This window comes from Moschus berezovskii, chromosome 9 (assembly GCF_049115385.1).
Source record: "Moschus berezovskii isolate FMDL1 chromosome 9, NW_MosBer_1.0, whole genome shotgun sequence".
In the NCBI taxonomy this organism is placed as follows: Eukaryota; Metazoa; Chordata; class Mammalia; order Artiodactyla; family Moschidae; genus Moschus; species Moschus berezovskii.
In genome coordinates, this window is record NC_142468.1 from 61784174 (window position 1) to 61810699 (window position 26526).

Consider the following 26526-nt stretch of genomic DNA (forward strand, 5'->3'; position numbering starts at 1 on the left):
GCACAGAGTCGGACACGACTGAAACGACTTCGCAGCAGCAGTCTTTGAATGTATTATTTGAAAGTCCTGTTGAGTGCAAAATATATATTGACTTTATCACCACCTCAAGCATAGAAATAGAATTATTTTCCTTAATTACTATATACCAGTTCCATAGTGGTTTATACACAGAATCATGCTTTGTCTTAGCAGAGGGTAAGTTAGTATTTTTTTTCCCCTGTCCTCATCATTCTACAGTAAAACCCTTTCTATATTGGTTAAAATACATTAACAGTGTAACTCAGGGGAATATTGATTATCAGAGCATACTTTTGACATTATGTAACTCTCAGACTTCTAATGGGCACAGGGTTTCTTTCTGGGATGATGAAAATATTCTAAAATTAGTACTGATGGTTGTACAACTTGTGAATAGACTAAAAACTACTGAGGTATGCACTTTTATTTTTATTGATTTACTCATTTTTGACTGCACTGGGTCTTTGTTGCTATGCGTGGGCTTTCTCTAGTTGTGGCAAGTGTGGAATACTCTTTAGTTGTGAGTCATGGGCTTCTCATTGTGGTGACTTCTTCTGTTGCAGAGCATGGGCTCTAGGGTGTGCAGGCTTCAGTAGTTGCGGCTCCCAGGCTCTAGAGAGCTGGTTCAGTAGTTATGGCAAAGGAGCTTAGTTGCCCTGCAGCATGTGGGAATCTTGCCAGACCAGGGATCAAACCTGTGTTCCCTGCATTGCAAGGCGGCTTCTTAACCACTGGGCCACCAGGGAAGTCCTCAAGTATACACTTTTAAAGGGTTGTATGATGTGTGAATTATATCTCAGTGAAGTTAAAGATTGCACATAGAGTCATAAAATGAGACATTTTTATGCAGATGTAGAGAATGGACTTGTGGATACAGGGGGGAAAGGGGAAGGTGGGACTGATTGGGAGAGCAGGATTGACATAGATACACTACTGTGTGTAAAATAGATAGCTGTGAGAAGCTCCTGTATAGCACAGGGAGCTCAGCTTGAAGCTCTGTGATGACCTAGAGGGGTGGGATGGAGGGGAAGGGAGGCTTGAGAGAGAGTGGATATATGGATACATTTAGCTGATCTGCTCTGTTGTACACTTTGTTATATAATTATACTCCAATAAAAAATAAATGTAAAAAAAAAAAGAAACATTTTTATCTGTGTACTTTATCTGTCTGTACTTTAACATGTCCTGTGAAATAAGAAAGGGAAAAGTTTTACTTCTAAATCTATTACAATTTCATGACTTTTTATATTTTTTTAATAGATCTGGGACTAACAGGAATTCTCTGGTGGTCCAGTGGTTAGCACTCAGCATGTTTACTTCCATGGCCCTAGGTTCTGACCCTGGTCAGGGAACTAAGAAACTAAGATTTTGCAAGTCACATGGTGTGGCCAAAAATAAAAAACAAAAAAAGAACTGAGACTGTCTCAACCTGAAACTGTTTTGTAGCTCAGTGGGACTGGTGAATTCTGTAGTTAGTTGACTGGGGATTAAATGATGGCCTAGCATTACTGCTTTGTGTTCCACAGTTTTGTCCTTTCAAAAAAGAAAATTGGACAAATGAAAGTGATTTATTACTTACCTGTTTTTCAGGTTGGTTTGAAGATGAGGTGTTTCATGTCAATGCCTTTGGATTTCCACCCACTGAACCCTCTAGTACTACTAGGTATAAAAATGCTTCACTTAAACTCTATAGAAATTTTAGAATACTGGCAGTAATAAATGTAAGATCATATATCACGTATCAATTATTACAAGTCCTCAGACTTTGTGTTAGAAGGTGAAGAGCAATGGAAAATGAGAGTTAAAAGAGTGGACTTTATATGAAACTGAAAACTAGTGGGTTGACTCCAGACTGGTTGCAATAGCATCTTTGTATTTGGCTTCCCTGGGAAAGATTTCCAATCCATTGGTCTTATTTATCTATAGGACTGACACAAGAGATAGGAAAACAGAAGAATATAATTCCCATGTTAATATAAAGTTCTTATTTTTGTATTTTACTGAGTGAAATCTATAAGAGGCAGATTATATAGTTATTTAATATATGCAAAATCATTATAATATTAGAGGGGTTCCAAAAGGACCTTCTCTGAGAGGAGTGAATTCCCTGTCACTCAAGGAATTTGACAGAGGCTGAATAATGGTGTGAAAGTTGTAGCCAGTGGCCTGTGGGTTGAATGTAGTCTATAGACATTTCTTGTTTCCCGTTGGAGGTATTTAAGCATATTTTGAATTAGTGTCCAATGTTTGAAAATTAGGGGATTTCTGAGTTTTCTTGAACAATCAGCTCTGGCAGTACTTTGTACCTAAATTCTCACCTGGAACATCTTCAGTAATGGTTCACTTTGGGCAGGATAAAGGTATGCACCCTCATTCACACCTAGTCAGCCTTAGCTGGCTGCTGCTTTGATATTTAGTATTAGATTCCTGGAGCCTGTAGGCATCTGGGGTAATTAAAGTAGTTGCATTCTAACCCTGAGATTCCATGATGATGGTGATGATTTCAAGAAGTCTGATGATTAAGATTTTAGATCCAGTCTGCTGTTATAAATCAGGTGTCAAGGTCAAGTTTGCTGGCAGGGAGTCACTGGCAGGCAGCTTTTGCTGTGCATCTTCTTCCTGGTGAAGTAAATCCAGGGTAAAGTGCTGGTCATGCCACAGAGACTACAAGCCCGCATCAAGCCAGTTTACTTTTAAGTGAGTGCTTTTAATGCTAGTTTGTGGCTAGGTTTACATCACGGTAGGGTTTCTTGGGGCTATATTGAAAGCATAATTGCTGTTGTCTTGGTGTTATAGTTTCATACAAGCCTCAAAATTATTCTTCCGAATGAGAGGTATAATCAAGGAAGCTGGCCTTGAGTGTTACCATTCGTTTCAGTTTAGCCAAGCATTCATCTTTGTAATGTCTCAAATAATCTTCTGTTTAAATTGTCCCACTTTCTCTAAATTAAAGTGCAGATTTGCTGGGATTCCATTGCTATGTTACTCTCTTTCACTGGTACAAGACATGTGACATGTTTTCTGAGCCTGATGTCTTGTTAAAGTTCCTAGAATTCCTAAATCATTTCTTGGGAAAACAGCCTTCCTCTTGCTCCTGTCTTTGTACCTTATATTCCATGAACCAGGGATGGAAGATGTTGCTGAGGCTTTTTTAAGCTTTAATTTCTCAAGAATCAGCTTAATAGGTATTTCTGTTTGTAATGTTCTGGTTTATGTTTGGGTATATAACTGAAATCATCTGTATCATCTTATTTCATTCCTCTGATAACTGCAAGATTGTAACCTAACGCTGTCACCAGTTATTGGGATGGCCTCAGGCATGTCACTTAACACTTCTAAACCTGAACCTTGCTTTCTCTTTTGTAAGATAAAGAAAATAGAATCTACCAAGATCAGGTTTTTTTTTCATGATTTAATATTACAATCTGATACCCTTAAGAGCAAGATTCAGTATTCCCTAATGCAGTGTTTGCAGTGACTTTATAGGCTATAATTACAGTGATTTAATAAGAATATACAGGTTCTATATCTGTTCGCTTTTTTGGATGCTGAAAATGAATACATACTGTATAATGCTTTCTAACCTGCTTCATCATTTAATAATATTCAGTCAACATTTTCCACTACCATGAAATTTTTTATTACATGATTTGTGACATTCAGCAATGTTCTTTGAGCATATATTGTATTGCTGGACTCTGTGCTAGGTGTTGGATTAGGGAGATAGACATTAAACGTCACCCAAATAATTTGCTGATTACAAATTTGATAAGTTCTATGAAAGAGAAGTACAGGGTCCTCCAAGTGTGTGTAATGGGGAAATATGACTTCTGTTGGGATCCTCAAGGGACAGTTCTCTGGGATAGTATTCAACATTTAAACAGGACTGTAGAATGGCATGGAGAAGGCAATGGCAAGCCACTCCAGTACTCTTGCCTAGAAAATCCCATGCATGGAGGAGCCTGGTAGGCTGCAGTCCCTGGGGTCGCTAAGGGTCGGACATGACTGAGCGACTTCACTTTCACTTTTCACTTTCACACATTGGAGAAGGAAATGGCAACCCACTCCAGTGTTCTTGCCTGGAGAATCCCAGGGATTGGGGAGCCTGGTGGCCTTCCGTCTATGGGGTCACACAGAATGGCAGCCGGTGGAGGGTAGGTGGCAAGAGCAGTAGAGGCTGGGAGTGCAGATCCCTCCAGTTTCCATTTTGGGCAAGCTTTAGTGTTTCTTCCAGATTTTCACAATTCTGGGATGTAGATAAGTCTTTGTAGACATCCTTAAATTCTTAGAACAGATATCTAGAAGTGAAATTTCTTGGTCAAATGGCTAGTACTTTTTTTTGAGATTTGTATTAGTTATTATTCAAATTGAGTACCTATTTCTCCTACTTTCAACTATATAAGGAAATTGTGATTTATTTTAATGTTTGCTTTAGTAAGTTTTAATTTTTATTTTATTTTGTTTTTGAGTCACTATATTTGCTTTAGTAAGTTTTAAAAGGTCCAGATATAGTTTACTTATCTTACTTTGTTTACTGCCTCAGTGTTGCTTCCTTTCTCACTTTAGAATGTTTAAATAAACTTGTTTGCTTTTTAAGTGGTACACATAATACATATTCATGGTACAATTTACATTGATGGGAAAATAAACTCATTAGATAGACAGAAGCTTAATTTGTAGAATTAGCGGAAAAATATCTTCAACAGAATATAGGATAGAAGGTAATAATTGTGTTATAATTACCTAGGGCATACTATGGAAATATTAATTTTTTCGGAGGGCCTTCTAATACATCTGTGAAGACTTCTGCAAAACTGAAACAACTAGAGGATGAGAATAAAGATGCCATGTTTGTCTTTATATCTGATGTTTGGTTGGACCAAGCAGAAGTATTGGAAAAACTTCACATCATGTTTTCTGGTAGGTGTCATTTTTTTCTTTTTTATGAGAGCTCATGTCTTAAAACTAAATTCTTTTTAAAAAATGTATCTTTTTGAGTAGTCTATTTTTGTTAAAAAAAGTTGATTCAGTGGTGAAATATTTTAAATGAGTTCATCTTAAAGAGTTACATTTTTACATTTGAAAAATTACTGTATGTGTGTGTTCATGATGAATAAGAATTAGTACTAAAACAGTACAAGAGTGGATAACAGCTTAGGCTTTGGAGTTTGACAGAACTGGGTTTAAACTGCAACCTAATACTTTGGGCAGGTTACTTAATCTCTGTCTCAATTTAGAGGGATGTTATGAGGATTAATCAAGCCATTGCAGGGCCTGCCACAAAATAAGTGCTCAATAAACGGGCACTATTATTACTATTTTTCATAAGTTGTTACTAAAATAAGGTATTGCTTTTAGACAGTAAGATTTTATTATTAAAAACTCATGGCTAGAAAAAGAAAAAAGCTCATGGCTAAAAGATTTTAATATGATTTCTAGACCAGAAAAGTGAGGTTCATTTATTCTTTTATTTTTAGGTTACTCACCAGCACCTCCAACCTGCTTTATTCTGTGTGGTAATTTTTCATCTGCACCATATGGAAAAAATCAAGTTCAAGCTTTGAAAGGTATTGAGGATCTATTTAATAAGTGTTCCTATATTTATATAAACTAAGTTGATAAGAAATAATCTATATTAATTTAAATTTATTCATAATATGTAGAGTTGTATCTGATCAGATAAAATTTGATTTATGTATATTATATGCAAATTAAATTCAATATCCCTTTAAAATTTCAGATTCCCTAAAAACTTTGGCAGATATAATATGTGAATATCCAAATATTCATCAAAGGTAATGATTTCTATTGCTGTATTTTTTCATTTAAAGGGTTATTTGAGAAACAAGTAAATCCTGATTTAAGAAATGAGTGGAAGAAAAAGTTGAGAAAATTAGTATAGCTGGGAGATAAAATTATCCTTCTATCACAATAATATATGTTACATTCTAGTAGAGGTTTATATTGAAAAGTACTAAATGGAAGAGTGATAATTTCAACCATAATCCGAATTTCTTGATGACATTATTACTCTAAGGGTCTAGAACTATACTCTTCAATATGATAGTCACTGGCCACATGGATCTCTTTAAATTTAAAGCTATATCATTTAAAGGAATTCCCTGGTGGCCCAGTGGTAGGACTCTGTGCTTTCACTGAAGAGGGGTCCAGGTTCGATCCCTGGTCAGGGAACTAAAAGAACCCTATAAACTTGGCAGTGCGGCCTAAAATTAAAAAACTGAAAAAAAAAATTCAGTCACACTAGCCACAGTTCAAGGACTCAGTAATTAGGCAGTACAGGTATAGAACACTTCCATCATTGCAAAAAAGATCTATTGGATGGTATTGGTCTAGAGACTTTTATTAGTTCATTTATTAAAATATATGAAATTTAATTTAAAAATTTTATAGTTTAATTAAAGGCAATAATTTGGTTTTAGACTATTGGGTAGCAGTATAATAATATTTTTAGAATGAATTATGTTGAATTTTGCTACAGTAGTCGTTTTGTGTTTGTACCTGGCCCAGAGGATCCTGGATTTGGTTCCATCTTACCAAGGTAAGTTTTATTCAGATATTTGCAACAGTAAAGAAAACTTTGTAAACTAAAAAATATATACTGTATCACCTTAATTGTATTTATAGGCCACCATTTGCTGAAAGCATCACTGATGAATTCAGGCAAAGAGTACCATTTTCAGTTTTTACTACTAATCCTTGCAGGTAAATATTAGTATTTTGTATTGTGTTTCTTTTAACCTTTCATTTAAAAATTAACCTGTTTCTTAAAATTTGTTTCTAGATTGTGATTGTCATGGGGTAAAAAGAAAATTTCTCTTTATTTTAGGTTTCTCAAAACTTTAACAATACTTTAACTATATTTAAATAATTCACTAACATTGAATTTAGAAACTTAATAATGGATGGAGATTTTAAAATAGATATTCCGATTATACATCCTTTAAGAAAAGTTACAATGGAAGAATGGAAGGATTACGCACTTACTGTATGTGCCACGGTGACCATAGGTTCTTACGGAGGGAATACTTTCAGTCTTTGGTTCCCTCTCTTTTCTACCTACATTCACTCCTTCAGTGACTTTATCCAGTCCATGAGCTTTAAATATCCTCTATGTATTGACAACTCCCACATTGATATCTCCACCTCAAACCTTCTCCCTGACTCCAGAGGCACATATTCAGTTGCCTACACATCATCTCCCCGTGGATGTCTCTAATCAGTTCAGTTCAGTTCAGTCGCTCAGTCGTGTCCAACTCTTTGCGACCCCATGAATCACAGCACGCCAGGCCTCCCTGTCCATCACCAACTCCGGAGTTCACTCAAACTCATGTCCATCGAGTCGGTGATGCCATCCAGCCATCTCATTCTTTGTCGTCCCCGTCTTCTCCCATCCCCAATCCCTCCCAGCATCAGAGTCTTTTCCAGTGAGTCAACTCGTCGCATGAGGTGGTCCAAGTATTGGAGTTTCAGCTTTAGCATTAGTCCTTCCAGTGAACACCTAGGATTGATCTCCTTTAGAATGGACTGGTTGGATCTCCTTGCAGTCCAAGGGACTCTCAAGAGTCTTCTCCAGCACCACAGTTCAAAAGCATCAGTTCTTCGGTGATCAGCTTTCTTCACAGTCCAACTCTCACATCCATACATGACCATGAGGAAAACCATAGCCTTGACTAGGTGGACTTTTGTTGGCAAAGTAATGTCTCTGCTTTTTAATATGCTATCTAGGCTGGTCATAACTTTCCTTCCAAGGAGTAAGTGTCTTTTAATTTCATGGCTGCAATCAGCATCTGCAGTGATTTTGGAGCCCAAAAAAATAAAGTCTGACACTGTTTCCACTGTTTCCCCATCTATTTCCCATGAAGTGATGGGACCAGATGCCATGATCTTCGTCTTCTGAATGTTGAGCTTCAAGCCAACCTTTTCACTCTCCTCTTTCACTTTCATCAAGAGGCTTTTTAGTTCCTCTTCACTTTCTGCCATAAGGGTGGTATCATCTGCATATCTGAGGTTATTAATATTTCTCCCTGCAATCTTGATTCCAGCTTGTGCTTCTTCCAGCCCAGCGTTCCTCATGATATACTCTGCATATAAGTTAAATAAGCAGGGTGACAATATACAACCTTGACGTACTCCTTTTCCTATTTGGAACCAGTCTGTTGTTCCATGACCAGTGTCTAATAAACAACTTCAAACCGAACTTCTAATCTTCTTCCCCTATCAGCCCCACCCTGTCCTGTAGCTTTCCTCATTGTAGTTCTGAACACCTTTATCCTTCCATTCATTCAGGCCAGTCTTTGGGGTTTCTCCTGACATTCAGGCTTTTAGGAAGTCCTTCAAAAATCTGAAGGAGGACTTCAAACATTTATATCCAGAATCTGGACATCTCTCTATACCTCCCCCTCTGTGACCCTCTACTATCTTCTCTAGCCTTGACTACTGTAATAGCCTCCTCCCTGGTCTCTAGCTTCTACTCCTGCTCCTCCGTAGTCTGCCCTCAACCATGTCAGACTGATCCTTTAAACCAGAAGGCGTATCGCACTGCCCTTGCAGATTCAGAAAGATGGACCCATCGTTTTATTTGGTAATAGCCCATATCCTATGCAATGGTGGTCATGGCCCTGCGTGACCTGGCCCCGTTTCCTCCGTGATTTCTTCTCTTTTATTCCAGCCACTCCAGGCTCCTTTTGTTCTTCAGATGTTCCAGGCATGGTTCATCCTAGGGCCTCTGCTCTGCCTGTTCCCTCCGCCTGCCTCTGCATGTCTGCATGACTCTCTAACTTCCTTCAACTCTGTGCTCAGATCAAACTTTATTATGAGTCCTAGCTGTTCGGTCCTCCGGTTAAATACTCCAGCCTTTGACCTTCCCTTCCTGCAAATGATCCCTGTTGGTCTTTTTCTTTTTGCTGTACACTTAATCATCTCTCAGCATACTATTAATTTTCATGTCTGTTATTTATTGTCTCTACCCCCAGTAGAATGAACTTCATCAGGGCTCGGGTCTTTTTGTTTTGTTCACTCATCCCTAGAGTAATGCTAGACACATATTGAGAGCTCAATAAATTACTGTCAAATGCATGGATTAATAGATTATGGTTGAATTTGAAGTGGGAATGTATTATAAAACATCTTGCCTTTAAAATTACATTATATTATTTTCTGAGGAAGTCACATTCAACTACCATTTTCATTTCAGAATTCAGTATTGTACACAAGAAATTATTGTCTTTCGTGAAGACTTAGTGAATAAAATGTGCAGAAACTGCGTCCGTTTTCCCAGTAGCAATTTGGATATTCCTAATCATGTAAGCTAAGCATCTTCTTTATTAAGGTATCTTACATGTGACTTTATATAAAATTTTAAGTCACTTAATCACTGCCCTTTTGTTTTTTGTTCATAGTTCAAAATAATTTCAACACACTTTTGTCAGTAAGGTAATTTTTGTTTGCTAAATCAGTGTTTCTCAGTTTTCTTATTGAGGTATCCCCTAATGGACAGAAGAAAGCCCAGAACAAACAGGAAATTTCTTTGGAGCTTCACGTTTTGCCTTTAGAACTCACAAATCTTACACTGTACTTAAATATATTTAAAGAAAATGTGTTTTTATCATGTTTATTAAATATTTCCTATAATATGCCCACATTAGGAAGATGTGGTGTTTATAGAGATTCCCTGACATACAGCTGTCAATCACTGGTTACATGTATCCTCATTTGGAAGTATGGAAATAGATCATACACAGCATTTTTAGTATGTATTTTGTAACCTTCAGTGTGTATGTAGGTCAAGTATATATTCTTGGCATTACCCAAGCTGTGGAATTATTTTTAGATGAACAGAATTAGGAAATGTGTAAACTGCTTCAAAATGACACTTTGGGGAAGTAGCTTTTATAGTATTAAATGAAAACTCATAAATTTCTCCTAAAATACAAGATAGTTTCATATCAGTGTTCCCAAAGCTCTGTGATTCAGTTTTCCCAAATGTTTCTCAAATTTTCTAAGTCTCTTTGGTAATCAGTATTTCTTTGAAATTCTCTGTTGCTCTTTTAGCTTTTACAAATGCACTGAAGTTTGTTTTGTGTCGTTCTTTTGCAGTTTGTAAAGACTGTCTTATCCCAAGGACACCTGACTCCTCTCCCTCTTTATGTCTGCCCAGTGTATTGGGCGTATGACTATGCTCTGAGAGTGTACCCTGTGCCTGACCTACTTGTCATCGCAGACAAATATGATCCTTTTACTTTGACCAATACCGAATGCCTCTGCATAAACCCTGTAAGAATGTAGTTAACATTATGTATCATAATTTGTCAAGATTAGAGTGTTACTTCTTTAAAGTATATGTTTAATCAATTACTGTTGGAGTAAAAACATACTATCAATGAAGTAACGGAATTAATTTAGTATAAAGAGAAAGTTCTTAAACTTTCAAAAGAAAGTGACTATAAAGTAATGTGACTTAGTCTTAAAAAAAAAAAAAAAGGCACCATTATAAATCCAAATGAGCATTTTCCCCTTCAAAGTAACTTGCCTTGGGATTCCTTTCTGGAAATTACTTTCAGACCGTGTATCCTGTTCTCTGTACATATATTAATGGTACTTGTCCATTGAGGGTGATTTTTTTTTTTTTTTAGAAATTATGCAGGTCTCCAAAATCTAAGCCTGATGAATGTTGAAATTCTTACTGGGATACACTTCAATATTTCATTTTTATGCGGAAGCTTGAAATGCTTCAGAATCCTGAAGTTGCTTCTGAATTTCTGTAAAAGATAATTGACTTTTTGAACTTGGGGGTTAAATGCTGCATAAATGTTGCTATTTATATCAAGTATCTTCACTAGTGATTTTTAATATGTATGCTTCCTTCTTATGAATTTTAGACTTTAATTTTTTGGTTCTTTTTTTTGTAATCTAGGTCACTTTTAGAAACATCATCCCTTACTGCTTTTCTCACACATTTATTTTGTCCAGCTTCCTCAACCACAGAACTATTGACATTTTGAACCAGATAATTCTGTTTTGGGCACTGTCCTGTTCATATCAGGGTGTTTAGCAGCATCCCTGACTTCCACCCACTAGATGCCAGTAGCAGCCCCCAGTTTTAACAATCAAAAATGTCCTCAGGTATCTGCCAAATGTCTCTAGAGGACAGAACTGACCCTGGTTGGGAACTACTGCTATAAGGATGCGCACAATTGACTTGGTTTCATTGTTTTTGTAATTTGTGGCCTAATTTTTACAGAATCTTTATTCATATTTCAATATTCTTGTCATAATGAGGCTATTTCCTTATTTAAACTGAACTCTGTGTGTTCTCTTAGTTATTTCTGAATTTTTCTTCTTTTTCATCTTGTAAATGAGTAAACCACCATTTCCGACACCATCATTTTATCTTTTTTTACATTATTTATACCTTTGTGGACAAGCTCAAAACTTTTTTTAAAAATAATTTTATTTATTTTTGGCTGCACTGGTTCTTTAGTGCTGCATGTGGGCTTTCTCTAGTTGTGGCAAATGAGGGCTATGCTCTAGCTGCAGTGCATGGACTTCTCATTGCAGTGGCTTCTCTTGTTGCAGAGCATGGGCTCTAGGGTGAGTGGGCTTGAGCAGCTGTGGCTACCAGGCTCTAGAGCACAGGCTCAGTAGCTGTGGTGTATGGGCTTAGTTCCCCTGCAGCATGTGGGATCTTCCAGGAGCAAGGATCAAACCACATCTCCTGCATTAGCAGGTGGATTCTTAACCACTGGACCACCAGAGAAGTCCCCAAAACTTGGTTTTGACATTGTTTCATCCTTTCTTGATACTTATTCCCATTAATGAATGCCTGCAATAGGCCACATATTGAGCTAGTGCCAGGGACACAAAGATTGAAAAGACAAGAGTCTGCTTTATTGAGAGTTTAGTAATGGACAGTTGTATATGTGACCCTGCTCTGTTGCTTTGAGGGGACCATGGAGAGGACATCAATCCCCGATTTTCACTGGGAAGAGGGGCAGGAAAGATTTCTCGAACATGATGTTTGAGCGTCTTATATGCTTACTAAGCATCATTCAGTACTGCTTAAGTAGACCCACTCCTAAGCATTTCTGGCCAAATTTTTCAGCATGACTGTTCTGGTCAACTTGACTTTTTCCTTCTAGTGGAGATACTTTAATAGTAATATTTTTTCTCTACAAAGAGCATGCAGAAATTTGTCTCATTACTTTATAGTCACATCTTGTACCTTCATCTTTAAGCCACGAGCAAGGAATTTGATTTTAAAAATAGGGTTTCTTTTTTTAAAAGTTGAGTATTCACTTCTGGGCATTTTTCTCTCCAAAGGGCTCTTTTCCAAGAAGTGGATTTTCATTCAAAGTTTTTTATCCTTCCAGTAAGATAGTAGAAGATAGGTAAGTGTGCCTTCAGAAACAGCTGTCTCTTGGCATAATACTGCTAAAAATCAGATGTTCTGAAGGTGTGATGAGGTTTTTAAAAATGACTACAGTAGCTCATTGGCAATGTTCTAGGCTGAACTTATTGTGTTCATGCTGTGTGACACAGAATTGTATGTACTTGATGGCACATTTGTATGAGATAGACCAAGAACTGATTTCTGCAGGAAACCTCAGATTGGCAGTGGGGCTGGGCTAGTTCTTTTACAGGCTGATTTGTGATGAGGTTATTATTCTGAAAGGGCAGGCTTGCCTTCCACATGTGAAAGTCCCTCAATCATGTCTGACTCTTTGAGACCCCATGAGACCCCATACAGTCCATGGAATTCTCCAGGCCAGAATACTGGAGGGGGTAGCCTTTCCCTTCTTCAGGGGATCTTCCAAATCCAGTGATCAATCCCAGGTCTCCTGTATTGTAGGTGGATTATTTACCAGCTGAGCCACTCAAAAGCCAGGTAATCTGCCTTAAATTGGCAGGAAAGAATTGTTGGTGTGGGGAGGTCCTGAGGAAAAAAGAATAATTACCTGGTGGGTAGTAGTTTTCAGAGGGTGTCCTATAGACCACATGCATGAGAATCCTCTGAGGTCCATGTTAATAGTGCTAAATTAAAAGATCCCAACCCAACCTTATTAAATGTCTCTCCAGCTGTAGCACCCAGAAATGTTCATTTTTAACAGTTTCCCTTAGATGCAGGCATCCTAACATGTGATTTCTCCATTAATTGTATTTTGTTTCCTACCAGTAACCAAATACCTCCAGGTTCTCGTTACAGAATATAATCTTGACACTCAACCTTTTTTTACTTTTTGTAATTAACAAATTTATTTAAGTAAAAGCACAAATACATGATAAAAATTTCAAACAATGCTTAAAAGTATAAAATAGAGAAAGAAAACATACCTCTACTTCTTAACCCTGAAATCATGATTAGTAGTTTCTTATATATATTTCTTGAAAAAAAATTTTTGCATTATTTTTGCTGCTCAGTATTCACGGAGGATTAAAGTCTGTTCACTTTGGGACATGCTAAATTTTATTATTGGATTCACTCATTTGACATATATTTTCAGGCCCTGCTTAGTTTTTGGAATATAACCAGGCAGATACTCATAAAAGTCACTGACTGATATTCTAGCCTCTGTTCCATAAACTGAACATATGTTTGACTGTAGTCTACAATGAATCCTTAAAGAAATTTTTTTTTTAAATTTGGAATGCTTTTCAGTTCAGTCCAGTTCAGTCACTCAGTCGTGACCGACTCTTTGCGACCCCATGAATCACAGCACGCCAGGCCTCTCTGTCCATCACCAACTCCCGGAGTTCACTCAAACTCATGTAAGGGCAAATGCTCTTACCCTGTCTCAGCCACTCCCTGTTGTTGACAGTGATTTTGTGACCCCAGGATTAAGCTACCCCTGAAGCATATCTTGTCCATCTTTCAAAACAATCTTTGGCTGCACCATGCCAGATTTCGGGATCTTAGTTCCCAAAAGTTAAGTGAAAGTGAAAGTGAAGTCGCTCAGTCGTGTCTGACTCTTTGTGACCCTGTGGACTGTACTCTGTCCATGGGATTCTCCAGGCTAGAATACTGGAGTGGGTTGCCATTTCCTTCTCCATGGGATCTTCGACCCAGGTCTCCCACATTGCAGCCAGACACTTTAACCTCTGAGCCACCAGGGAAGCCTTAAAACCAGAGATCAAACCCATGACCTCGTCAGTGAACGTGCAGAGCCCTACCCACTGGACCACCAGGGAATTCAGTTTTGTCCACCTTTAGATTGACTTTTACTGAACTGAATTTTGTTGTAAATTAACAGACATATGAAACTTATTCTGCTATGAAAACCAATAGTGAGCAGTTTCAACAGGTCTCAGAACAAAAGAAATCTGTGCCTGTCCCAAGCAACTGTTCAATTTCATCTTGGGAAACTGTAAATCTGATAGACTCCCTTTGCTTTAGTTGCCAGGAGCACAGCCAAATGTGTAGTCCACCTCTACAGCAGCAGGAATTACTAGCATAAATGTTGCCTATGGCTCTGGCCTCATCTTCTTTGATCTGTATTTTTTTGCTTTCCTGAATTTTCTTCTTTCCTTAACTTTTATCCTTTTATTATATTTATCTTAGCAAACCATTTAATATTTTAGAGATAGAAAAACCACAATAGGATTTAACTGATTTATTAATTATGATGGCACAGGACACTTCAGTTAAATTTCTTTTAACGTTTCCTGAATGACATGCATAATTGTTTAGTGTTTTAGACTTCTATGACAGTTCTTAACATGCTGTATGAGAAGTCACTTATGTGCCTGCCCCTCTTAAAGTTTCTAGCACAAGCCTTGACTTGCAGTTGATACTGACTATTGTTGACATAATTGGTCCTTTTATCATCTTTGGAGTCAGATACTAAAATCCTTGACCTAATTTCCAAACTATAATTTAGGAGTGATAATTGGAGGAGTTTTTTCAGTGCTAGATCAAATAAGTTGATATATGCTTTTTTCCTTTGTTTTGAGAGAGAGAAAAAATTTTATGATACAGTGAAATAATTTTGTGAAATAACTAATTTAGTGAAATAACTTATAAATAATATTTAGTTTATCCTAAAAAGAATTTTTTTCCTAGAATAACTGTGAAATCATATTTTAGAGTTAACACATGTAGCCAAAGTGGACTGAGGTTAACCCTGTTTCAACATGTGCTTTCAAATATAGTTGTTTTATTTAAAAACATAATGTTAGTGATGTATGGAGAAGGCCATGGCAACCAACTCTTGCCTGGAAAATCCCATGGAAGGAGGAGCCTGGTAGGCTGCAGTCCATGGGTCGCTAAGAGTTGGACACGACTGAGCGACTTCACTTTCACTTTTCACTTTCACACATTGGAGAAGGAAATGGCAATCCACTCCAGTGTTCTTGCCTGGAGAATCCCAGGGACAGGGGAGCCTGGTGGGCTGCTGTCTATGGGGTCGCACAGAGTCAGACACGACTGAAGCGACTTAGCAGCAACAGCAGCAGCAGTGATGTACAGGAGAAACACCCATTCTCACACAATAGTTGGTCAGAATAAAAATGGTAAAAAAAAAAAACACAAAACCTCTACAGAGGGCAACTGAACAAGATTTCTTAAGACCTCAACTGCATATACCATCTATTTCATTTCTAGGAATTTATCCTACAGGTATACTTGGGTTTATGTATAAAAGTGGATGCAGCTGTTTTTACTGTAGTTTTTATAACAGCAAAACAAATAGTTTAAATATACACTCATTTAAAAGTTATATTCTGACTTTTCTAATTTACATTAATTTCAAAGTCATAAAGGATTAGTTAAAATTATAAATATATTTATTACTAATTGAAAAAAAGGCATAGAATAGTGTTCATGTATTCTACCACTTGTGTTTGTGTTTTTAAAGCATTTACCCCTACACATGCTTATAAGCAATTAGACAGTCCTTTATATATATCTTTGTAAGGATGTAACTGTTGCTTCTAGAGAATAGAAATAGAGTGAGACAGACTTATTTTCCACTGTGTCCCCTTTGGAATTTGGAGCAATGTGCATGTATTGACCTATTTTTAAAATTAAAACTAGATATTAAGAAATGTATAACTTAGCTTTCCAAGATGTTTAATTTTATGAATATTTTCTATTTTCAGCAAACTTCAAGGGTTTTGAGATTCTTAGACCATCTGAAGAAACAGAATTCAATCATCTGCTTATTTTATGTAATTTTGTTATTAAATTATAATAAAATTATGGTAAATTTTAGAATGTCCTGTTTAAATTTCTATTTATAAAATTTTTTTATAAACATAATGGTAGGTATCCTTTACAAAGTTTCATAGGAAAAATATTTTCTATATAATCCTAAGGAAAATATGGAAGTGTGTAAAAATACATAATCTAAGTATATATTTGTACATAAAAATTTAAATTTCATTATTTCTATACTAGTTATATGCTTGGATATGAATTTGAGCAAACTCCAGGAGATAGTGAAGGAGAGGGGAGCCTGGCGTGGGAACGACTGAACAATTCACATGCTAATTGTTCACCATAAGAGTCTTAATGGTGTATTTAATAATTTCAAATTGTTTAAATTTCAACTCATAGAATTTATTCTAATGATAGTGAAAACTGTTGTTTCAGGATATTACTATGATATTCATGACATTACCTTTTGGCACTGAAAATTTTTAAAAACATTGTCCCCACAGTTTTTACCTTTGAGAGGAGTAATACTCACTTTGAAGCAGCCCTGTTTTTCTATTTTGGGCAAAACCACTCAACACCATCCCCTTAGTTTATGGCGGGAACTAAAATGAGAGCCCAGAAATGAATCTGAGTGATAGGACATTGTTAAAGGTACAAAGGGTGTTTCACACGTAGGAATAATCTTAATATTATAGACAATTTGGAATGGAAGACCCTTCTTTCAAAGAAACTTAGCTTTTGGGGGAAGAGATACTAATAAAACTAAAATGACATTGAAGGAAATTCCTCAAGAAATTTAATCTGAATATTGTGATAAGCGAATTGTGCTTAAGGATGAAATAGCAATTTGAGATATGGTTTGAGGATGTAAATTTTCAAAATATTAGAAAAGACCTGATGTTAAAAGAGCAAGATTGAGCTTTAATCTCAAGAATAGCCTGGAAATTTTGATTAAAAGTGAAATCAAGGCATAATTCCAAAAGCTACTAGGTTGCTTGGAAAAATTTACAATCTAGGCCTTGAAAGTGGTACTGAAATAGACACTTCCAGATTGTTGGTCTAGTTTCAAGAACCATAGAGCTAAACATGAAAGATTTCTTTAGGAACACATTTAATGCCTAGAAATACAGGGTGCATTTAGGGGTTAGCAAGGTGAAGAAAGATGAAGCGGAGCAATTAACTATAAGCAGGTGAGTTACCAGAATTATAATTATTAGAATAAGACAGGAATTAGAACCAGTTAGTGGTGGACATTGTCTGGAAATTAAAAGGGAGCATAGATCTGAAAAATGGGGTAGCAGAGGAACAGTACTGCAGGAGCACCCAGAGCTAATACTGTGAGGAACAACAGAGGTGGTGCGCTCCCCTGCTTGGTGTTTAATCAGCATGGCTGACCTCACCTCAGAAATCTGGGTCTAAAGCACCGTCATGTGACATTATGCCTTAAGAGGCCGGGTAGATCACATAAGAGGGGAGTGGGTTGAGATTTCTGTGCTATGAAAAAAGCCAATACTTGGTCTCAGTGTGGGGAAGCCACAGGAACTGTACCTGATGAGGTAGGAGGAAAACCTGGATAGTGTCTTGTCATTGAGATAATGCCAACATTATGTTAAATGTTGCTGAGGCTGTCAACTAAATGAGGGCAGAAAAAAGATCACTGAATTTAACAACTACCAATCCATATCTACCTCAGTCAATAAATATTCTATAATATCAATTCGAATGGCTGCTTAGAATCCCATTGTATGGCTCTACCCAAATCTGCTCAACCAGTCCCACTGCTGAATTCTTAGATTCTTCCCAAACCTTTAGAATCATAATAGTGCCTTGAGCATGCTCTGAGAATTGGAATTTCTGCCTTAAAAATAGTATGCACATTCTAAAGGCTTTTGACTTAGGTACCAAACTCCTTTCTAGAAAAATTTTAATATAAATTCTACCACCCCAAGGAAATAGAATAATTGTTTTTTTTAAAGAAAGCCTTTTCCATTTTTTTACGTGATATGTGGTATCTTATATTTGCATTTTTATTATTAACAAAGTCATGTTTACTGATGATTGGTTATTTATGAATAACCTGCTGCATAACTCTCACACCAAATGAGAGTTGTAAATAGGGTAAACTGGTGAAATATCTAGACGACTGAAATGTTGGTTTAGCAAAGTGAATAAAGCAGAAAAACTTACGATAGAATTACAGTTTGTGACTGCTGGGTGGTGCATTAGCTGTGTGACTGGTGAGGTAACTTTTCAGATCTCATCTTATCTGTGAATTGAGGATCAGGTCTACCTTGAAGGGTTCTGAACAACGAATAACGTACATAATGCTGGAAATTACAATTAATAAGATGCTTATTCTGCAGAGGTAACTGCACCATGGCACAGGAGTCTAAACAACGTAGGATGTTGGTCTGAAGAAACTAAGGCTATTTCTGTCATTTCCATCATCCCTGTTCCTGCCCCTCCTCCTGGGTGTTGGTGGTGTCACTATGGCAACGAGCACGCGCCGCCCAGGCTCAATTCTGAAGCGGTTACGGACCTCCGCCGCCTCACTCCCCGCAGACTAGTGATTTCACCGCGCGTCCCACCCACTAGATCTCAGATCCGTCTCCCTTGGCCTCCGCGCAAGGAGCCGAAGGGCATCATGGCCAAGGCGGCAGCCTCTTCGCCGCTAGAAGACTTGGATTTGAGTGGAGAGGAGGTTCAGCGGCTCACCTCCGCCTTCCAGGACCCGGAGTTCCGGCGAATGTTCTCCGAGTACGCCGAGGAGCTCACGGACCCTGAGAACCGGCGGCGCTACGAGGAGGAGATCACGGCGCTGGAGCGTGAGCGCGGAGTGGAGGTGCGGTTCGTGCATCCGGAGCCGGGCCACGTATTGCGCACCAGCCTGGACGGGACCCGGCGCTGCTTCGTGAACGTGTGCAGCAACGCGCTGGTGGGCGCGCCCAGTAGCCGGCCCGGCTCTGGGGGCGCGGTGTCCGGCAGCCAGTGGTCCCTGCCCTACAGCCTGGCCCCCGGCCGCGAGTACGCGGGGGGGCGCGGCAGCCGCTACACCGTCTACGACGTGGTCTTCCACCCAGACGCGATCGCGCTGGCCCGGCGCCACGAGCGCTTCCGACAGATGCTGGACGCCACGGCCCTGGAGGCCGTGGAGAAGCAGTTCGGCGTGAAGTTGGACCGGAGGAACGCCAAGACCCTGAAGATCAAGTACAAGGGGACCCCGGATGCCGCCGTGCTCCGCACGCCCCTGCCCGGAGGCGCGCCGGCCCGGTCCGAGGGGGAGCCGGAGAGCCCTCTCCCCGATTTCCCCTACCCCTATCAATACCCGGCGGCCGGCGTGAGCGCGGCGGTCCCCCGGCCCCAGGCGCCCTCCCCTCCGGAGGCCGTCCGGCAGCCCGCCCCCACCGAGCCTCGCTACAGCGTGGTGCAGCGCCACCATGTGGACCTCCAGGATTACCGCTGCTCCCGGGACTCGGCGCCCGGCACCGTGCCCCAAGAGCTGGTGGTTACCATCGAGCTGCCGTTGCTGCGATCGGCCGAGCAGGCGGCGCTGGAGGTGACGGGGAAGCTGCTATGCCTGGACTCAAGGAAGCCCGACTACCGGCTGCGACTTTCGCTCCCGTACCCGGTGGATGACAGCCGCGGCAAGGCACAGTTCAACAAGGCCCGGCGGCAGCTGGTGGTCACGCTTCCCGTGGCGCCGACCGCCTGGCGCCCGGAGCCCGCCGCGTCCCCGGAAGAAGCAGCCGACCCGCCAGGAACTGAGGGCGCGGCCTGCGCTTCCGCTCGCCCGGGGGACGCGGGCCCGGCGGGGGTTTGTGCTGGGGACGCAAGCTCAGGTCCCAGCCGAACCCGGGCTGCAGACGCCGGGATCACCACTGCGGACGCCGCCGGGAAGGAGCGCGTCGCAGAAGCCGAGGAGCGGGATTTCGGCGGGCGAGCGACATCTACCGCGGGGACCGGGGAGGAGCCGCCTCCCGGAGCCGTGAGCTCACCTGGAGACCGTGGCGGAGGCGCTCTTAGTACTTCCTGCGGGGACCTTGACGCGGGCCTTTCTGTAGGGAGCGCGAGTGTGCGCCCGACCCTCGGAGTGCAGGCGCGCGAGGCCCGGGAAGGCACCGGCAGGGAGCCGGCTTCTCGAGCGATGGGTGATCCCGGGACCGACCGCGGGGAAGCTTTGTGTCCGCCTTTGCAGTGTAGTCAGGATGAGGAATCCCTGACTCTGCTCATTCAAGTGCCTTGGATCCTGCCTCAAAGTCTTCAAGGGGAAGTGAACCCCCTCTGGTACAAATTGTCCTTCTCTACCCAAGACTTAGTTTATTATTCCTTCTTTTTGCAATTTGCTCCAGAGAATAAATTGAGTACCAAAGAACCAGTGGTTAGCATTTCTTCCAACAATGCAGTGATAGACCTGGCCAAGTCTCCAGAATGCCATGGATACTGGAGAGAGTGGTATTACGGCTTAAACAACTATTGTTTGGAGGTAACAGTTCTTTGTAGAGTCTTAATGTTTGACATATTCTATTCCACTTATCACAATCATCCTCACAGTTTATCCTGAACAAAGGATTTTCCATTATAACTTCTCTCCTGACGACTTGAAGTTGATAACCCTTGATGAAAGACGTCAGTACACGTTAAACGCATAATTGGAAAAGAAAAAAAACACGAAGAAAACTTAAGGCATCCTCTATGGTGGATGGGTTTCAAGTCTTCAAAGTTGCCCTCAATGCATTAATGGATTCTCAGGGATCCGTAGACCTCTAAAATTGTATACACAAAGTTGAGGGTTTTCTTCTGGGGAGAAGGACTATAACTTTAGTCATATTCTCAAAGGGGTTAGTGACACAAATAGGGAGGAGACATTCTATCATAGCGTTATTTTCAGTTTTAAATAGCTTTTCCCAACCTTAATAATTGTTTACTTTCAGAGAGCAAAAGTAATTCGGCCTGTGCCAGTTTTTTTGTGGTAAAAACAACTCAGACCCAGGGCTGAATCTAAATACCTTGCGTTCTCTGCCATGCGGTGCAGCTTAATTTTACTCCCTGATGTTGGTGGGGTTGACCTCTAGTGGCCTTTACATTACACTGAAATTGCTTCTTTTGGCATCAGTTTTAATCTCTTCCCTACTAGTATTTGGCATAATGGCTGGCATTTGAGAAAGTGTAATATAATCCTTTGTTAGCACCGACATCTGCTCCATCTCTTTTAGTAAAAACTTGAGGGTGAATCTTATGTTTACCTAGGATATAATTTTGTAGTTACTACTAGGATCTTGAGATTCAATTCAGTACTCCAGTACTATTGGCAAATACTGGGTGGGGGGGGCTACTAAAAATTTGAAGTTCTATAGAAATTTTACACTCATAAGTCAACAAGTAATTGGTATTTTTGACTGAGGTTTGTATCAATGTTACATATAATCTTTTTGTCCTCTTTTAAGATCTTCAAGGGTTAAATTCCCTAATTCAGAACACTAATTGCACAGATTATATATTAAAATTTAAGCTTTGGGCCTTGGGCTTTATTTAACCTGCCAGAAAGTTTTACTTCTTCCTGTTTCTAGAAATTTACTAGTAGGTTAAATTTTTATTTTTATGAGGTGTATCTTCTATGAGAAGTGGTTAATTGAAACCCTCCAAAAACAGTAAAATAAATAAGCAGGGCTAGGTAAGATACTTTGCAAGAAAAAAAAAAATACAACATTGACTATCTGTTTATGTCATCAGAAGGGGGAAATTTAGGAAAGGGCAGTCGTTTTCCTGTAATTGTTTTAGTAAATGAGAAAATAACTCACAAGGTGGGAAGAAAGCTTTAATGGACAGCATTTGAGAGAATACTAAAGAATATATTTTAATCTGATTTTCTAGTATCTGAATGTTATTTTAGCAAAGAAACTAGACCAAAATGGGATTAGGGCAACTGTGTTTTATATCTTTGAAGCCTGATATAGATTTATAATTACTTCATTAATCATCACATTTGCTGAGGCTGATGGAACCATAATGTTCAGTTTTTTTCCTTTAAATTTTATTGACCAGGCTGTAAGTATTAAACTAAAAAAAAAAAAAAATTTTAAATCACAACAGTATTTTGTGAGTAGACATATATAATGATTACATTATTATATGCATTATATGAAAATATTATAAAGAGACTGATTTGTGGCTGTCAAGGTCAGAATTTGTTACTTTACACACAAGTATGAAATACATTTCTGTAAACCTTAAGTCTTCACTGGGAATTTTCCTAGAGCTTTCGGACCTCTGAATTTATTATTTTTTATAGTAAAATCAGTCATTAGACTGAGAAGGCAAGTTTATGCAAATCCTTTCTATTTTAATCATAACCATTTGCATTATAAATGTTACTCTTCTGAGGTAACTGAACTATCTGGTGTAGTTTTTGCAGTTAATGTGTAAGTCTTTTGCAGAGACATGAACCTTAGAAATGCTTTGGAGGGGAGGGTTGTTTGTACCCTACCATATTATTCAGTCGCCTAGATCTTCAGATAATACAAGGCAAATTATTTCAAATGTAAAGCTTTTCTTTCACCAAAGTTCACTTTCGTTTGGTGGGTGTTCACAGGTTATGTTTAATAGAAGGGAATTCGAAACATCACTTTCTGATTCCCCTCCCCACCACGCCCCCAATTTGGACAAAATAATGCATTTGTGTGTATTTGTAATTAATTTGTTTATATTGTGGTACAGAGGAAAAATTTTTATTTGGGGCAATGGTGAACTGATTTGAAGAATTTAAAATAGGTTATTCCTTCAAAGACCTAACCATATACCTATATTCACTTGACATACTTGAATAGGAACAAATTGCTTTGTCTTTGGGATTCCTTGCAAACGTGATTTTTGTATATCCTGTAGTTTGGTAATCTACCTCCTTCTTTATTTTTTAAAAATTTTATTTAAGTATAGTTGATTTACAGTGTTGTGTTACCTCATTCTTTTTTTTTTTAGATTAGTTGATTTATAGTGTTTCCTCATTCTTATATGCTAGTGTTGCAATGGATTATCACAGTGCTAAAAAGTAGAATATAATTATCTTAAATAAAATATTATACTTGGCTCTTACCTAGCCAAGAACTAAAAGGCAAATTGGTCACACAAAATTTGAATGCATCCTGTCTTGTCTATCTTTAGCTGACTCATTAGGAAGTGTTCTAAAATTGAATTACATTTTACAGTTTGGACTGCATTTAAAACTAGAGGTGATGTTATTCTTACAAAATACTGAGACGGGGAAAAAAAGGAAGATATGATTTGTAAGTAGGATTATCTGGAGGGAAAGCATACCTCAGATTTATACAGACCTAGAAAAGGAACTAAGACATTTTATTTTAGGGTCTTCTTCTATATATGTGTGCACTCTTCTGGTAACCCACTCCAGTATTCTTGCCTGGAGAATCCCATGGACGGAGAAGTCTGGTAGGCTACCGTCCACAGGGTCGCAAAGAGTCGGACACGACTGAGCGACTTTACTACTACTACTTACTACTTGCTATTCTTTTTGCTCTGTACAATACTGTTTTCTTTGGCCAAAACAACATAGGAATAACATGAAATAAACATTTTAAAAGTGAAGACCTGAACTGTGTGAGAATTGTTATGAGCTGATTTTAGATACAATTCTGTCAAATATGACCAATAAAGTAGAATATTTTTTCTCTTTTTATTTTAGGAAAGGTTATTTGTCAATGAAGACAATGTTAATGAGTTTCTTGAAGAGGTCCTGAGCCCTCCATTCAAACAGACATTACCCCTGACGCCACCATTAATTGAAGTTCTTCAGGTTACTGATAGTAAGATTGAAATACATGCAAAGGTAAGGATTTGGGTAGACTTTATAGAGTAGTGATTTGGGGCAAGGTTGAAGCCAGACAAATCACTTAATTCTTGATTTTTTATATCATAGCTTTAAATGCACATAATGGCTGGGAAGAGTGATGATAAGAATACAGACCTTTTTTGATGTGTATTTTACTGTTAAATATCTGTGATTCATTTTCACTTATGTTATTTAATCCCCAAATAACTGTCCAGTGAGGAATAGAGAGAAACTAACATTTGGGAAATGTGAATATTAGTCCAGGGACTAACAGCTCTTTTTGACTCTCAAACCACAGGAACTATATATGTTATATATGGTTTGTTCATCCTTTCTAGTTTAAGTTTGGTTATCTTTATAGTCTTTGATATTCAGTTCAGTTCAGTTCAATCGTGTCTGACTCTTTGCGACCCCATGAATCGCAGCACACCAGGCTTCCCTGTCCATTACCAGCTCCCGAAGTTTACCCAAACTCATGTCCATCGAGTCGGTGATGCCATCCAGCCATCTCATCCTCTGTCGTCCTCTTCTCCTCCTGCCCCCAATTCCTCCCAGCTTTGATATTAGACTTAAATAATTTAGTAACTAGCACAGTTGACTTATATGTGAACTGGGTGAGAAATAGGTTCTGAAGAATCACAGAAATACAGGAAAATTCAAGGATGCCCTTTTTAAATTTTTTGGCTGCTTCTGGAGGCCTGAAGGATCTTAGTTTCTTAATCAGGGATTGACCCCAGGTCCTTGGAAGTGAGAGGGTGGAGTCCTAACCAGTGAACCAAGAATGCCCTTACAAGAATGACTGTTAATGGACTTTATGCTGCTGCTGCTAAGTCGCTGCAATCGTGTCCGACTCTGCGACCCCATAGACGGCAGCCCACCAGGCTCCCCTGTCCCTGGGATTCTCCAGGCAAGAGTACTGGAGTGGGTTGCCATTTCCTTCTCCAGTGCATGAAAGTGAAAAGTGAAAGAGAAGCGCTGCAGTCGTGTCTGACTCTGTGCGACCCCATGGAGTGCAGCCCACCAGGCTCCTCCGTCCATGGGATTTTCCAGGCAAGAGTACTGGAGTGGGTTGCCATTGCCTTCTCCGAATGGGCTTTATAGGCCATGTTAAAAGATTTGTAGGCCAAGATTGTTTTGTCCTGAAGGAGATGAAGAGTCAGTGAAAGGATTTAATTAGAGAATCAATGCCAGGTTTGCATTGTTAAAAAATGACTGGCAGCATTTGGAGATTGACTTTGAGGGGGAAGCCAGGAAGCGGATTTGCAAGTCTACTGGGTTATTCCTTCACAACTTAAAGTTTCCAGAGGGTACAATTTACTTGTTTGTTTCGATGAATTATTAATTTGCTGTTTCTCTTACCATAGGTGCAAGAATGCAGTAACTCTGAGCAGCTTCATGAAAAAGAAGAAAGAGTCTATGAAGGAAGTCCTCTAACAGAAAAAGAAAATATAAAACATGCTACCACTTCAACAACTGATTCTGATTCATCTGTAGTAGTCACAGTACTAGAAGCAGACAGTTGTGGTTCAGTTGCATGCTTGCAACAAGGGGCTCTTGATGTTTCTCAAAAGCTGTTTGCAAAGTCTCAGCAACCTAAGTCAGAAAAGGAACGGGAATTTATAAAAGACAAAAGTGCCGTTTATGCAAATGAAAAAAAAGATAACTTAAAAGAATCAGTAATAACTGAAGAGAAGGAACTGGATGGAAATCACCCATCTTCATTACTGAACAAAACTGCAGTTCACAGTACACCTGGTTTTGACCACATAAAGGAAACCAATATGCAGGATGGTAGTGTGCAGATCATTAAAGATCATGTGACTCACTGCTCATTCAGTTTTCAGAATTCTTTGCTTTATGACTTGGATTAATTCTCTATCATTTTTTAAAGGCTGAGTAAAAACTTTTGGACATGAAATAGATTGTTTACTATCTTAAAACCAAAACTATTCAGAAAAGTATAAAATTAAAATTTGTATTTTTATTCTTATGGGGAAACTGAAGCTAATATTTTGTGTTTGTGTATGTGTGTGTGTACACAGAGAGTTTATGTCAATACAAATCTTCCTTAATTATGGAAATAAATTTTGTTGATTCCTCTGTTGTATACTTTTTCTAATGGAGAGTTAAATGTTTAGGCACTATAACATGTTTATAGTCTTGTTTTTGGCTTCTTTTGTTTGCCATTACTTTAATAAAGTTTCCAAAATATTGTGTCACAAAAAGTAATTCTCAAGAATGCAATGAACTAAAAGCACACACAATAGAGTGTGTGTGTTGGGGGAAGGAGAATCTCAAAACTATGTTTTTATAAATCTCACTAAATACAATTTATTCAGTATTTATGCTTGTCATAGAGATTCTGAAAGAACTTTATTAACCAATATTAAATGATCCAAACAATACAAATACACTGAAATTTAATATTTTTGCTTCAACTCTGTATCTTCTCATATGTAAGTCACCATATATATGTGTGGGTGTATACATATAT

At 38.8% G+C, this 26526-nt stretch overlaps 2 protein-coding genes across 3 annotated transcripts in view; both read left to right on the plus strand.

Moving 5' to 3' along the window:
* The window catches only part of POLE2 (DNA polymerase epsilon 2, accessory subunit), a 38239-nt gene extending 21967 nt beyond the window's left edge, over positions 1-16272 (plus strand). Inside the window, exons 9-19 of one of the 2 annotated variants that reach the window (XM_055435457.2) lie at positions 147-195; positions 1609-1681; positions 4766-4938; positions 5496-5585; positions 5759-5813; positions 6518-6577; positions 6664-6741; positions 9233-9341; positions 10135-10311; positions 12358-12425; positions 16132-16246. In XM_055435457.2, coding sequence (XP_055291432.2) covers positions 147-195; positions 1609-1681; positions 4766-4938; positions 5496-5585; positions 5759-5813; positions 6518-6577; positions 6664-6741; positions 9233-9341; positions 10135-10311; positions 12358-12425; positions 16132-16150 — 951 coding nt within the window. In that variant the 3' untranslated portion in view covers positions 16151-16246. Of the gene's footprint in view, positions 1-146; positions 196-1608; positions 1682-4765; positions 4939-5495; positions 5586-5758; positions 5814-6517; positions 6578-6663; positions 6742-9232; positions 9342-10134; positions 10312-12357; positions 12426-16131 lie in introns of both variants that reach the window. The other variant, XM_088839744.1, reaches the window with a different exon arrangement.
* A 2541-nt stretch (positions 16273-18813) lies between these two features.
* Positions 18814-26443, plus strand: DNAAF2 (dynein axonemal assembly factor 2). Its single transcript, XM_055435453.2, has 3 exons — positions 18814-20672; positions 23886-24029; positions 25397-26443. The coding sequence occupies exons 1-3, from the start codon at positions 18834-18836 to the stop codon at positions 25901-25903; spliced, it is 2490 nt and encodes an 829-aa protein (XP_055291428.2). The 5' UTR covers positions 18814-18833; the 3' UTR covers positions 25904-26443.
* Positions 26444-26526: the final 83 nt, after the last annotated feature.

What these genes read in the sequence shown, in the direction of transcription:
- DNAAF2 (XM_055435453.2), top strand. Translation starts at nt 18,834, where the DNA reads ATGGCCAAGGCGGCAGCCTCTTCGCCGCTAGAAGACTTGGATTTGAGT. An exon ending in TAAACAACTATTGTTTGGAG is followed by an intron (nt 20,673 to 23,885) that starts GTAACAGTTCTT and finishes TTTTTATTTTAG; the next exon opens with GAAAGGTTATTTGTCAATGA. An exon ending in AGATTGAAATACATGCAAAG is followed by an intron (nt 24,030 to 25,396) that starts GTAAGGATTTGG and finishes CTCTTACCATAG; the next exon opens with GTGCAAGAATGCAGTAACTC.